Genomic DNA, 14,326 nt, shown 5'->3' on the forward strand with positions numbered 1-14,326 from the left:
TAAAATGTCTTTCCATTTTTTGCATGTGTCATCTTCAATTTCTTTCATCAATGTTTCATAGTTTTCAGAGTACACGTCTTTCATCTCTTTAGTTACGTTTATTCCTAGCTGTCCTATTATTTTTGATGCAACTGTAAATAGGATTGTTTTCTTAATCTCTTTTTCTGTTGCTTCATTATTAGTAGTATATAGAAATGCATCAGATTTCTGCACATTGATTTTGTATTCTGTGACTTTACTGAATTCCTTTATCAGTAGTTTTTTGGTGGTGTCTTTCATGTCATTAGCAAATAATAAAAGTTTTACTTATTCCTTACCAATTTGGATGCCTTTTATTTCTTTTTGTTGTCTCATTGCTATGGCTAGGACGTCCACTACTACACTGAATAAAAGTGATGAGAGTCAACATCTTTGTCTTGTTCCTGACTACAGGGAAAGCTCTCAGCTTCTCTTCATTGAGTATGAAGTCAAGCTGTGGGTTTCTTTATATGTGGCCTTGCTTATGTTGAGGCATGTTCCCTCTAAACCTACTTTGTTGGGGGTTTTTATCCTGAATGGATAATGTGCTTTGTCAAATGCTTTTCTGCATCTATTGAAATGTTCTTATGGGTTTTGTCCTTTTACTTATTGATGTGATTTATAATATTGATTGATTTGCAAATACTGAACCACCCATACATCTGGGAATAAATCTCAACTGATTGTGGTGAATGGTATTTTTAATGTATTGTTGGATTCAGTTTGCTAGTATTTTGCTGAGGTTTTTGGCATCTGTGTTCATCAGAAATACTGGCCTTTAATTCTTTTTTTGTGGCAGTCTTTCTCTAGTTTTGATATCAAGATAATGCAATCCTCCTAGGATGATTTTGGGAGATTTTGCTCCTCTTCCATTTTTTGGAATAGTTTGAGAAGAATAGGTATTACTTTTTTTTACATGTTTGATAGAATTTACTATTTGGTCCTGAACTTTTGTTCATTGGTAGTTTTTTGACTACTGATTCAATTTCATTGCTGGTAATTGGTCTATTCAAATTTTCTGTTTCTTCCTGATTCAATTTTGGAAGATTATAGGTTTCTAGGAATTTAACCATTTCTTCTAGGTTGTCCAATCTGTTGGCATGGAATTTTTCATAATATCCTCCTATAATCCTTTGTATTTCTGTGGTGTCAGTTACCTTTCTTGCATTTCTGATTTTATTTGAGCCCTCTTTTTTCTTTGAGGAGTGGATAAAGGTTTATCAATATTATTGATCTTTTCAAAGAACCAGCTCCTGGTTTCATTGATCTGCTCTATTGTTTTGTTTTGTTTTGCTTTTATTTCGTCTATTTCTTCTCTAATCTTTATTATTTCCTTCCTTCTACCAGGTTTGGGGGTTTGTTTGTTCTTTTTCTAGCTCCTTTAGGCATGAGGTTAGGTGTTTGAGATTTTTCTTGCTTCTTAAAGTAGGCCTGTATTGCTATAAACTTCCTTTAGATTGCTTTTGTTGCATCCCAAAGATTTTGTTGAATCTTTATCACTTGATCTTTTTGATGCTAGCCATTCTAATAAGCGAGAGCTGATACCTTTATGTCTTTTGACTTTCATTTCCCTAACTGGTGATGTTGGGTACCTTTTCATGTACCTGTGCCATTCCTATATATTCTTTGGAAAAATGTCTGCTTAGGTCCTTTGTGCATTTTTAATTGGATTATTCTTTAATGTTCTTGTGTTGATTTTTGTTTTGTTTTGTTTTGTTTTTGCTATTGGGTTACATGAATTTTGGATATTAATCCCTCATCAGATAGATGGTTTTCCCGTTCCATAGGTTGTTTTTTCACTGTAGAATTTTTTTCTTTTGATGTGCAAGAGCTTTTTTAGCTTAAAGTAATCCCACTTATTTATGTTTGCTTTCATTGCTGTGCTTTAGGTATCCCATCCAATAAACTGTTGCCAAAGCTATGTCAGGGAGCCTTTTTCCTACGTTTTCTTTTAGAAGTTTTATGGCTTTAGGTCTTACATTTAAATCTTTGACCCATTTTAAGTTAATTTTTGTGAATCATGTTAAAAGATAGAGGTCGAATTTCATTGTTTTACATGTGAATGTCCAATTTTCTCAGCATCATCTAATGAAGAGTCTAACTGACTCCCCTGTCAACTATCAGTTGACCTTATATGCTTATTTACTTCTAGGCTCTTGATTCTGTTCCTTTGGCCTATTTGTTCTTATGGCAATATCATACTGCTTTGATTATTACATCCTGATATCAGAAAGTATGGATTCTTCCTGCTTTGTTCTTGTTTCTCAGGATCGCTTTCGCTACTCGGTCTTTCGTGGTTCCATGTAAATTTTAAGACATTTTTTCTACTTTTGTGAAAACATCCTATTGGAATCTTCATAGGAATTGCACTGAATCTATACATGGCATTTGGTAGTATTTACACTTTAACAATATTAATTCTTCCAACCTGTGAATAGAGGCTACGTCTCCATTTACTAGTGCTTTCTTTAATTTCTTTCATCAACGCCCTGTAGTTTTCAAACTAGAGACAAGTTACCTCCTTGAGTTAATGTATTCCTAAGTATTATATTCGTAATGTATACTTAATTGTATTATTTTTGATACTACTGTAAGTGGAACTGCTTTGTTTCCTTTTCAGATAATTTGTGTATAGAAACAGTACTGATTTTTGTTTGTTAATTTTGTATCCTGCAGCTATACTGAACTCATTGATAAGACCTAACAAGTTTTTGGTGTAGGTCTTTAGATTCTGTATATAAAATCATGTCATCTGCAAACAGAGACATTTTACTTCTTTGTTTCCCATTCCAATGCCTTTTATTTCTTTCTCTTGCCTGACTGCACAGGCTAGGACTTCCAGTATCATGTCAAATAGGAGTGGCGAGAGTGGACATCCTTGTCTTGTCCCTGATCTTAGAGGAAAATTTTTCAACCTTAGCATGGGTGGGGAGACTGGGTGAAGCTGGTCAAAAGTTAAAAACTTCAAGCTATAAGGCAAATAAGTACTGAGGATATAATGGACAACATGATGACTATAGTTGACATTGCTGTATAGTATATTTGAAAGTCACTAAGAGAGTTAAGTGCTAAAATTCCTATTTTTTGCCTCCTTTAGAAACAGTAAATTCTATTACAACTGAATACATGTCCAATTTTTAGCAAATGCTAAACACATAGTAGATACCTGGCAAATTTTAGTAAAATGAATTGATTTTAAACCTAAAACGATGATTCTGGGACAGAATTTGAGCTGTGTACTTTTCTGGACCCCATTTCAACCACCAACTTCCTATGTAACAATCTAAATGACCAATGATAATATATTTTGAGGGGAGAAGCAAACTGCAAAAAAAAAAAGCCAGTAAGGGATAGTGAAAATATATTATCTCTTGTAATGAAAAGTAGCCAAAAAAGCAGAGGATAATACTTTAAACTAAATTAGAATTATTGAAACCTGGGAAAAACCCTCCATACAAGAATAATTCCATAAGTTTCTTTTAATGTTTACTCTATTTTTTTAATTTAAAAAGCAACATATATAAAAATATAAACTTACCTATAACTCCCCCTAATCCAAAAACCACAATGATTTATATTTTACTAGCTCTTTGCCTACACAATTACATATGATTATTATCTTGTAAAAGATGGTAATGTATCCTGTTCTGCAACTCACCACACTTTAATGAAGCTATCAATCAAAACACCTATTTTGGATGGGATTCCAAAATTTAGTTTTTTTCACCCACTTTTCCTATTACAGTCAATGCAGAACATGAATAACCAGTTAAAATGAGTAGAAAGACAAAATTTTTAACACTACTTTCTCCCATTCTTAAATAAGAAAAATCTTTTCAAGATGTGAAATCCATAGTAAAACTATTCTGCAATATATCAAAATTGCCAGTATAATAAAAGCAAACAAAAAATTCTGAAAAGTAGGCGGCCCGGGTGGCTCAGCAGTTTAGCGCCACCTTCAGCCCAGGGCATGACCCTGGAGACCTGGGATCAAGTCCCACGTTGGGCTCCCTGCAGGAGCCTACTTCTCCCTCTACCTGTGTCTCTGCCTTTCTCTCTCTGTGTGTTTCTCATGAATAAATAAAATCTTTAAAAAATCTGAAAAGTTAAAAAAAGTTTTTTGTTGTGGGGAGGGGGGTGACCGAAATATTCATCTTAACCAACCACTGTTGTATGGGCCTGTTGCGTTTGCCCCTTGCTTTCAATTACCCCGGCTTCTATCAAATTGTCAAACCTTCCCGTTCCAGGCTATCCCAGAAGTAAATCACAAGAAGCCCTGCAGCCCTGCTTTTGATTTTATTGCTCCCCCAGACAACATCAGCACTGCATTTGCTCTTCTACAGGCCCCCACCACCCAGAACAGTGGTTCTCAAACGTGAGTTTGCATAAGAATTACTTGGGAGAGCTTATCAAAACACAAACTGTAGGCTCCACTGCAGGAATTTCTAATTCCAGGGGTCTTAAGTGAGAAAAGCCCCAAAGCATTTCTAACTAGTGCCCAAGTGATGTCCATGTTGGAGTCACAATTTGAGAATCAGTGGCCTACATGAAGAACCAATTCCTGTAAAAAGCTTTCTCAATATTCATACCTTTTCATGGCCTCAGCTCTCCCAGCATTGTCTTGAAAACCTACACTGCACCACTCAACACTGGATTGTTCAGCCTCGGTTGCTATACTCTCACAGGTTCTTACCTTCTTTCTACATCAGAAGATTATAAATCCCCCAAGGGCAGTAACCACAAGATGGCTCCTCTGACTAACAAGGAGCCCAGAACACAGCAAGTAGACAGACGCCTGTGCTTCATATAACACTCTATCTAACTGGCTAAAACAACATGAATCTTAAAATCTCAAGCAAAGTTAATTCTATTAAAAATTCCTGTTTGCTGGATGTTATGGTAGATGTTTCCAAATACACCAGCAACAAATCCTTGAAATAACCTTATTCTTATTCTTTGATTGTTTATCTGTCTTCTCCTATCAGAAAGTGACCTTCAAGGGAATAAGTTTATACTCCTTGTTCTCCAATTATCTTCCCAAAGTAGGGACTCAGGGAATATTTGTTAATCAGCATAGCAAATGACTAGGTAGAGAAATGAGTAGTATCTGGTTATATTTTTAGCTACAAGTTGGCCATACACTAGATGTTTCCAGAAATTATTATTCAATCTTTAATCAAATAATCTGGATCACTGTTAAACCTACAAAAACTTTTAAGGAGTAGATAAAAAAACAGAAATGGTTATACCATTCATCTCTCATAGGCTTGCATTTCAGTTTTAAAATCTGGGTTAAGTGAAACAAAATTTTAAATGCTAAAAGGAATTCTATTAAAGAGATGCAATAATTTGAATTAAACATCTTTTTCTACTACATGTACAATTAGAAAATACAACTTGTATAAAAAGAAACACTGATGAAAACAAAGCATTTTCCAAAATCCATTAGCTCATAACATTTTCATTCATTAGAATCACTGATAAAAAAATTTTTACTTAGGAAATGTAGCAATGACGTTAAATGTACAAATAATAACTACCACTGATAGGAACTTTATAGATACTACAAAAACTGCTTCAGAAAACCAAGCTTGTAACAAAGCTATTGAAATTATTTGAATTAGTTTCACAATCACTAACAATATTTGTGATCATCTGATTTAATCTTTAAAATTATCAAAATCCCAATCAACTTGATTAGATTGCTACAGAGCCCAAACACTCTCAAGGAAGAATATATTAAAGATACATCTTTGCAATAATATGAACAATTAACAGAATTAATGGAATACAGAAAGTAACTCTTTGCAAATAAACTTTATTCCCCTTCTAGTTAAATTATGAACTTATGTTTATTTATAATTTGAATAAGGCATTCAATACATTTTATTTCTATTCAAAAAAAAAAGAGAGAGAAAGAGATATGAAATTTCTATGTGAAAATGTAATTTCCATATTTGAGACAAAGAAATTTCAAGGAAAAGAAAGTGCCCAAGATGAAGTTCCAAGTAAACCATTTCAATGATGTGGGTTTTTTCCTTATTCATGATATATACCAACAGTTAACACATAATTTATTAGTGTCCTACTTACTAAAACCTTCTAACACTGCATGGTTTGGCAAAGTAATTCATGTCCCATTATTTAAAATCCCACCACATTATAAATTCAAGCACAGAAACCATCTGTTACATGCTAAGCAGACAAATGCCATTTAATCTGCATTTCAGGATGTATATAGTAGGTGTAGGGGGCATGATTTAAATCTTACTAATTCTATGAAATATTTAGTAATTTTAATTGAATGAAAATTGTCCCATCTCTATAACCATAGAGACATAAAAAATGCATAATAATAACTACATTTTGAGTAAAAAAAGAAACCATTCATGTATGTGTTTAAAATACTTAAAGCAGTGACAGCACCAATATTTTCATTACTAATTATTTGGCATTTATAGGTAAACTGATAGTGATATGGTCTGCTATTCAATATTTTACACATATAAACACAATAATAATATAAATCATTAGATATAAAAGATGACATTGCTACTCTTAAATGATTTGGGTTCAATCAATCACCCTCTTGAATACCAAACAGCTTCCCTTTAGAATGAGTATCACAGTTACATTTTGGGGATTTTAAACAAAATCCGTTTATTTTAAATATTGTTCTAATACCAGAAGATGCCAAATATAGTCTTACTGACTTCCAATGTTCTCACTTCTTCATGCACCCCTCTTCTCATATCACCAACATGGTCAACTAAGTTTGTTACATTAGAAGCCAAAGGGGCCATTGCTGATAGTCAAAGTGATTCGTGATTCTTTCTAAACATAACTGAAATACTGAAATGGCATTATGGATATCAAACTGTATTCCATCTTAGAATGTTATCACAAGATTCATCATCTGCTAATGTTTATTTATTAATTTTATGTTTATACCTTGATACTTGGCATAGATGTTAAACAGTTTAGTAATCTGAGCTTGATGCGTACCAGCTGGGCCTGTCAAAACTAGCTTACATAAAAATCAACATAATATATAAAACTTACAACTTAGTAAAACAATTCATGACCTAGATAATTTTTTTCTTCCTGAGGTTTTTCCCAAATGGAAGTATGGCTATCATTGTGTACAGGCCTCAATACTTTCAGGGAATATTTATACATTCTCTAAATGAGAACATTAGGTTATAAGAGAAATAAATGTTACCTCCAACTTCCAAACATCACTTGAAAATCAACTGTTTGGAATTCAAGATCAGAGGCAATTTGCCTCACAATCACAGATATAATTTTATGTATTTAAAATGTAAATGGTATAAAAGCAATAAAATGAAACCAAAAACAGTAACAGTAAAGACTTTGGAAATTTAAATATCTGAAGATAGGTGGCAATTCACCTTTCCCAAACCCCTGCTCTGTCAACACAAACCAGAGCGATCCACTGTGATGGGGGTCCTCCACAGCCCACTCTGGCTCAGAGACTCCAAGCCTGGACCATGCTCGACCTTACCATTGGACTAACGGGAAGGAAGTAAAAACTTACTACTAGCTTTTTCATTTGTTTGACTGTAAGGGCCTAAAAAATGTCACCATCTAGTACCTCAGCAGTGCTTCACAGAGTCTGCTGAATAAATGAAGAGACAAGGTACCCTGAAGGATTTTAAAATGTGCATTACATAATCCATTCCCTCAAGAAGCTCTTAAATGAGTAGTGGGGAGATAAGAAGAGCCTCTGGTATCAGTCACACTATGACAACCAAGTTTAGTAACAAACAGAGGTTCACCTGGAGGTTGACAATCTAAACCTCCTTCAGTTATTCATTCATTCAAAAATGTTTACAGAACCATTCCAGCATGCATCAGACATGTTGTTGGTAAGGGATACAAACATAGCTACAACCCCCCCACCTCCTGCCCCATCTATGCCAAGTCGCTCACAGAGTTAGTCTGGGAACTAATGAGAACTAGGTGCGGGACCGCCGGCGATCCTTTAGCTTCCCTTAGCACAGGTTCAAATCTGCCAAAAGAACACGACTACCTAGTATCTTCACTCATAATCAGATGTAAAGGGTCAAATATATGTGAATTTCCTTGGAAATTACTACTGCTCTGGGGTCACACAATATTGATGCATTGCAAACCTTGCCACAGTTTAACTAAAATATGCCATGCATTCTCGATCTCTTCAGCATTGTGCCTCTAAGCACTAGACAAGTAGGTACTCGATAAAATACTAAGTGAATCAAGAAAAACTAGCTTTTCTAACACCATGAGGTCATCATTAAGAAAACACTTATAGTATGAAAGCTGGCCATTTTAAAAGCAAACATAATTTTCTAATGTAAATAATCATCCCATTATTCATTTGCTTAAAAAAATCTGATTTTCATTTCCTAGGATCTATCCTCAATTTCCTATCTCACAAATATCATTTCTTCTTGCGCTACATTATTATCCATCATTACATACCAAGTTTAAATTTGCATCTTTATATGGTGTGCCTTAAGCACAGCTCAGTCATACTTTTGAAAATGTCAGACATCTCAAATAGTTTTCAAATGTTTGAGGTTTATAATAGCTGAGATATGCCATGTCAAATTTTGTTCTTAATATTAAATGTTATGGTTGTTTTGAAAAGAATACATCTCTCTGGCATATTTATATTTCTCTCTCCCTATCCCTTACCCCTCCTTCTCAATACACACACCACACACACATGCACACACACTCATGCACGTGTACTTTTTTATTTTAAGAGGGTACGTGGAGCACAACACGGGGCTCAAACACATGACCCTGAGATCAAGACTTAAGCTGAGATCAAGAGTCAGATGTTTAACCAACTGAGCCACCCAGGCACCCCTTTATGTACTTTAAAATCTAATCTTTGCTTTGATGCCAAAAGGTTTATCTCTTTAATTTAAAAACTATGTAAGAAAATTATAGAAACTCTGAAAACTGGAGGAAAATCAGCTCTAAACATCATAGTAGTACCACAGTTCTAACAGCATAACATTTTAATAGTGATCATTTTTAAATTAACAGCATTTTAAACTTCATAGCATTTTATTACACTAAATAAATTCCCAGAAAAATAGGATATTGTTTTTAACATAAAATTTCTTCATATAGTTAAAATCACACATAACATAAATTTCTACTATAAAAAGAGTTTTCATAGAAATAAGATGCCCTATTTAGCCAACGTAGATTCATTTAAAATGAATTTTACTTCAATACTCAAATCCAATATATTAATACATAATCAACTTGGGGGGGAATTTATTTCACTTCACATCTCTTTTGAGCCCACATTTCTTTTTTCATAAATATAACAGCATCCTAAGTTCATGAGTGTGAACACAACATCAAATGCAAAGTCAAGAGTTCTTTTCTGTGTATACACAGAAAAATTGTTTAAAGACTTCTTTTTGCAAAATGTAATACTATACATAAATTTTTGAAATATAAAGAACATTTGTGTAATCATCAATATCAATCATTAAAGTCAAGTCTAATATTGACTTCTGCATTTTTCAATATGGTCATGTCTAAATAAATTTTCAAGAGTTCTTTGTAAGTTTTTTTAAATCAAGGATCTTATTTGTTGCCCCTCATTCCAACTTATTTAATCTTTTTAAACAGAATAAAATGTCTACAGAATTAAAATGCTAATTTTGTCTACTTTATATGTTATTTTCCAGCAGTTTTCTTGTCACTGTAAACTAGAAAATAATCTGCACTTAATCTGAATGAGCTCTTACCTTCTGGTTTGTTGTTTTTCCTCTTCAGCCATTTTTCTACTGTCTCTGTACTAACACTTTCAGATACAAACTCGTCTAACACCTGGGGATGAAGAGAAAGATATGCCTTCACTTTTTCATCTGTCAAACCTGTAAAATAATTAAAAAGAATAAAATTAACCTAGTTGACACCTTCATAAGGATCAAAAATACAGAAAAACAACACCTGATGCTAAAATTGATTTAAGACATAAGAAGAATGTACAAATGTGCACACATACGATGGAACAGTATTGGTCGATGAAGAGGACTTAAATTTAGACATGTTACAACATAGAGAAACCCTTAAAACAACACCATAAGGAAACAAAGCCAGAGATGAAGGATGACTGCTAAACAATTTCACTTATATGAAATATGTAGAATAGGCAACTTCACAGAGATAGAGCCGATCACGGGGGGCAGAATGTGGAATCATTACTTAATAGGGACAGAATTCTGTTTTGGGTGAAGGCCAAGTTTGAGAAGTGGACAGAGGTAATAATGGTCACAGTCCATGCTGTGAGGATAATTACTGCCACTGAATTATATATTTGAAATGGTTAAAATGACAAATTTTATGTTATATATATTTTACCACTATGAAAAATAGTAAAAACGTCAAAGGTTAAAACTTTAGCAATTTTAAACTACAGATAGTCCATCATATTACACAGCTGTCTTCCAACAGCAAATCCCAGGGTTGTCCTGGAGCCAACACTGTGCTCCCAAGTGGTACAGGTAAGCCTTACAAAGTACTCAGATCTTCCCATTTGCAGTCACCAGAGCTTTAATTTGCAAAGTCAGAGGGGCAAACAGGAGAATTTTAGGTGCTACAAGATGCATTTTAGGTGGTAAAACGATGTTTACTGACTAGATTCTTATCTTTCATTGTTTATTGGTGCATTTTAGGTGGTAAAAAGATGTTTACTGAATAGATTCTTCTCTTTCATTGTTTACAGCATAAATTCTATTTTCTCTCAGGGGCACTGAATCCAATGATACAACCATTAATCAGCTCAGAGCAATTGACATTTGCTCATTGGTATTCCATGTATGTAGTCAGTTTCACTGAAATAATTTTTCAGTCTAATAACAACTGTTGAATATATATAGGATTTTCAAACAAAGTACTTTTACGTATTTTCATGTTGAACATACAAAATTATGTTTTGAAATTGGCGCTTCATGTTGGTAGGCCATTCATTAAACAACTGTAAATCACAAACAGACTATCAATAATTATTACTCTGTGATGGTAATTATTTTTACTGTTACAGCCTCTGTGTGAATTACTCAGTAAATTACCATCCTTGGGGATAGTCAGGTAAAAAAAAAAAAAAAAGGAGGTAGAAAATTGTCCTTTCAGAGGCAGAGAGAAGAAAAGGAAGCGTATCTTTATGACTCTAGGGACTAGGCCGCATGTTCCCACCACTAAACAAGCCACAGAATTAACACGTGTTAATTAATTCTGCTGGGGACTAAAATCACAACTGTTCCGATTCTTCCAACAGAATGGTACAGTTGAGAGGCAAATAATTTTTTTCAACAAATTCAGTATTTCCACAATTTAAACTAGTAGATAAATAAAGGTGAATATATAATTACATAGTTGTATTAGATAAAAGAAGAATAAGACCCCTGTCTGTGTTCACATGACAAGAGCTCCAGTGATGTAAAATTAAATCTGAGAAATTCTACAAGGTGCTAAAAATAAAAGACTGAATAGAGTAAGAGACAGTTGTCCTGACAGGGTAAATTATCCCTCAGATACAAAAGGAACAGGATGCTGAAGTAAACTAATAGCTGATTTGATCTTCAAAAAGACAAATGATGCCAATTTCATACTCCCTTCAAGCATGTCCTTCAGTCCTTCATAGCGGGTTCATAATCGACATTTCATTCCTCCTTAAAACTTTATCACTTTTGTGACATAACACTGTTCTTATCTTAACTTCCTATCTGCTCCTTACCTCTGCTTTCTCTTCATTAATCTATGATGACAACAAAATCTGAATCAGGAATCGTAATATATTTTTGATCTCCAGTCCTTGGATACTCTTCCATCTTGACTCAAAACTAAATGAGTCATCTCCATCCCACTTCTTCCCAAAGTGATCTTAACTCTCAGCTTTACTCTCTCCTTTTCCCAGAGACCCAGGCCAGAAATACAAAGTCATAATTGAATCATACCCCTTGCCATCTCATTTCATCTTAGTACGTTTATACAAGTCCTATTTGTCATATTATGTATCAGCTTAAAGGACTTGTATCTAAAATATACAAAGAACACTTAAAACTCAACAAGAAGATTACAATCCAATTAAAAAAGAGTCAAAGATCTGAACAGACATTTCATCAAAAAAGATACAAATATGATAAGTATATGAAAAGATGTTCATCTGTCATTATTGAATTGAAGTTAAAACAAAACTGAAACTCCACTACATACCTACTAGAATGGCTAAAATCTAAGAACTGACATTTACTGCTAATATGAATGTAAAATGGCAGTCACGTTGGAAGACTGGTAGTTTCTAATAAAGCTAACTATAATCTTACCATATGACCTAACAATCAAACACAAGTTGTGGCATACCCATACAATTAAATATTATTTAGCAATAAAGAGAAATGAGCTAATGAGGGGCACCCAGGTGGCTCAGTTGGTTAAGCATCTCCCTTTGGATCTCTCTCTCTGATAAATGAATAAAACTCTTTAAAAAAATAAAGAAATGAGCTAAAGAGCCATTAAAAACCATGGATTAGGCTTAAATGCATACTGCTAAGTGTAAAAAGCTACTATGAAAAGGCTGTATATTGTGCAATTGTAATTATACAACATTCTGGAAAAGGCAAACTATAGCGATAGAGAGAAAAGATCAGTGGTTGCCAGGTGTTCAAAGGGCAGGGGAGAAAGACAATGCATGAAGCACAGGTCATACTTTAGGGTTGTGAAACTATCCCATAAAATATTATAATGTTGAGTAAGTGACACCATGAATTTGTAAAACCCATAGATGTAAAATTTTAAGAGATCATTTAGAAAGTCAGGCTATCCTAGAATGGAGGCAGGCTATGGCAGAAGAATCTAAATGTATCACCAACGTATAACACCACCTCACTGAAGGAGGTGGGGGCTAAGGTGCTGACCTAAGCAACTTTAGATATGAATGGAATCTGTAAGAAATTCCACGGAATCATTGTACTCTATTGATAAAGTTATCTCACGGCAGGTAGAGCTTAACAATTCTCAAGCCACTATTCATTTATACTGAAATCAAGCAATTAAATAAGTAGATGGTGGGAATGAGGCTTCTCAATGGCAGAGCATGATGTTATAAATAAGCAAAAAGAGTCTAGAACAATCAATAAGGGTAATGGATTAGAGTTTGATGTCAGTATGAACTCACATTTAACATAACACTGATACAGATGGTTACATATTGAAATACCGGCAGATACACTATGTATATACTCAGGTCAGTACACACATACATTTCCTTGTTATGTTAGCCAAGAGGACCTACGAGCAACAACATGCCGACAGTATGCCAGTACCAACAAGTATATGGAGCACCAAGATCTTGGTTCCTAATAGTACTCTCCAATAAAGGGTACCACAGTTCCTTGGAGAAATGGCTGAGTCTAGGACAAGTACACAAAATATTTAAGATGATTTGGAGTATCACATTTCCATAGAGTAAGGAACTGCTAAGTGTGTGTGTGTGTGTGTGTGTGTGTGAGCGTGTTTAATTACAATTACACAAAATGACGACATATGCCAAAAGGATACAAAAGTTGATTGAAAGAGCTCTCAATGATTCACACATGGAACCATTTGAGTGACACAATATAATCCAATTTTAATTCAAAGAGTAAAATAATATCCATGCTGTGGTCTAAATGTTTGTGCCCTGCTCCTCCAAATTCACATGTGAAAATCCTAATTCCCAAAGGAAATAGCATTAATAGATAGAGCCTCAGGGAAATGCTTACATCATGAGGGCAGAACCCTTACCAATGGGATTAGTGTTTTATAAAGGAGGCTCCAGGGATCCCCAGACCCCTTCTACCATGTGAGGATACAGAATGTCTGTGACCTAAAACAAGGCCCTCAGCCAACCAAGCAAGTGCAATATGACCTTAGACTTCCCAGCCTCAGGAACGTGAGAAATACATTTCTGTTGTTTATAAGCCACCCAGCCTGTGGTATTTTGTTATAGCAGTCTGAATGGATGAAGATAATCCAGGAGTCCACACTGATATAAATAAATGACTTAATAAATAAACAGAGAAGAACAAATATCCCACTCAGAAGAATTCCAAATAATGTACGTAGAAACTCTGCCCTCCGGAAGGCAGAGCATAATTCCCCACTCCTTGACACTTACTTTGTATAAGTTACTCAAAACTAAAATTTTAAAGATCAATTGAGTCATAAATGAGTTATGATGTCTAAGTAAACTTCAAGACTAAAAAAATTAATTAAATCTTGGATTCAAGTATGT

The 14,326-nt window shown here is 34.2% G+C and overlaps 1 protein-coding gene across 1 annotated transcript in view; it reads right to left on the reverse strand.

The window, feature by feature from the left end:
- The window catches only part of PDE10A (phosphodiesterase 10A), a 298,525-nt gene that overhangs the window by 168,829 nt on the left and 115,370 nt on the right, over positions 1–14,326 (reverse strand). Inside the window, 1 exon segment of the mRNA XM_038526520.1 lies at positions 9,798–9,926. Coding sequence (XP_038382448.1) covers positions 9,798–9,926 — 129 coding nt within the window.

The sequence above is a fragment of the Canis lupus genome, chromosome 1, assembly GCF_011100685.1.
Source record: "Canis lupus familiaris isolate Mischka breed German Shepherd chromosome 1, alternate assembly UU_Cfam_GSD_1.0, whole genome shotgun sequence".
In the NCBI taxonomy this organism is placed as follows: domain Eukaryota; kingdom Metazoa; phylum Chordata; class Mammalia; order Carnivora; family Canidae; genus Canis; species Canis lupus.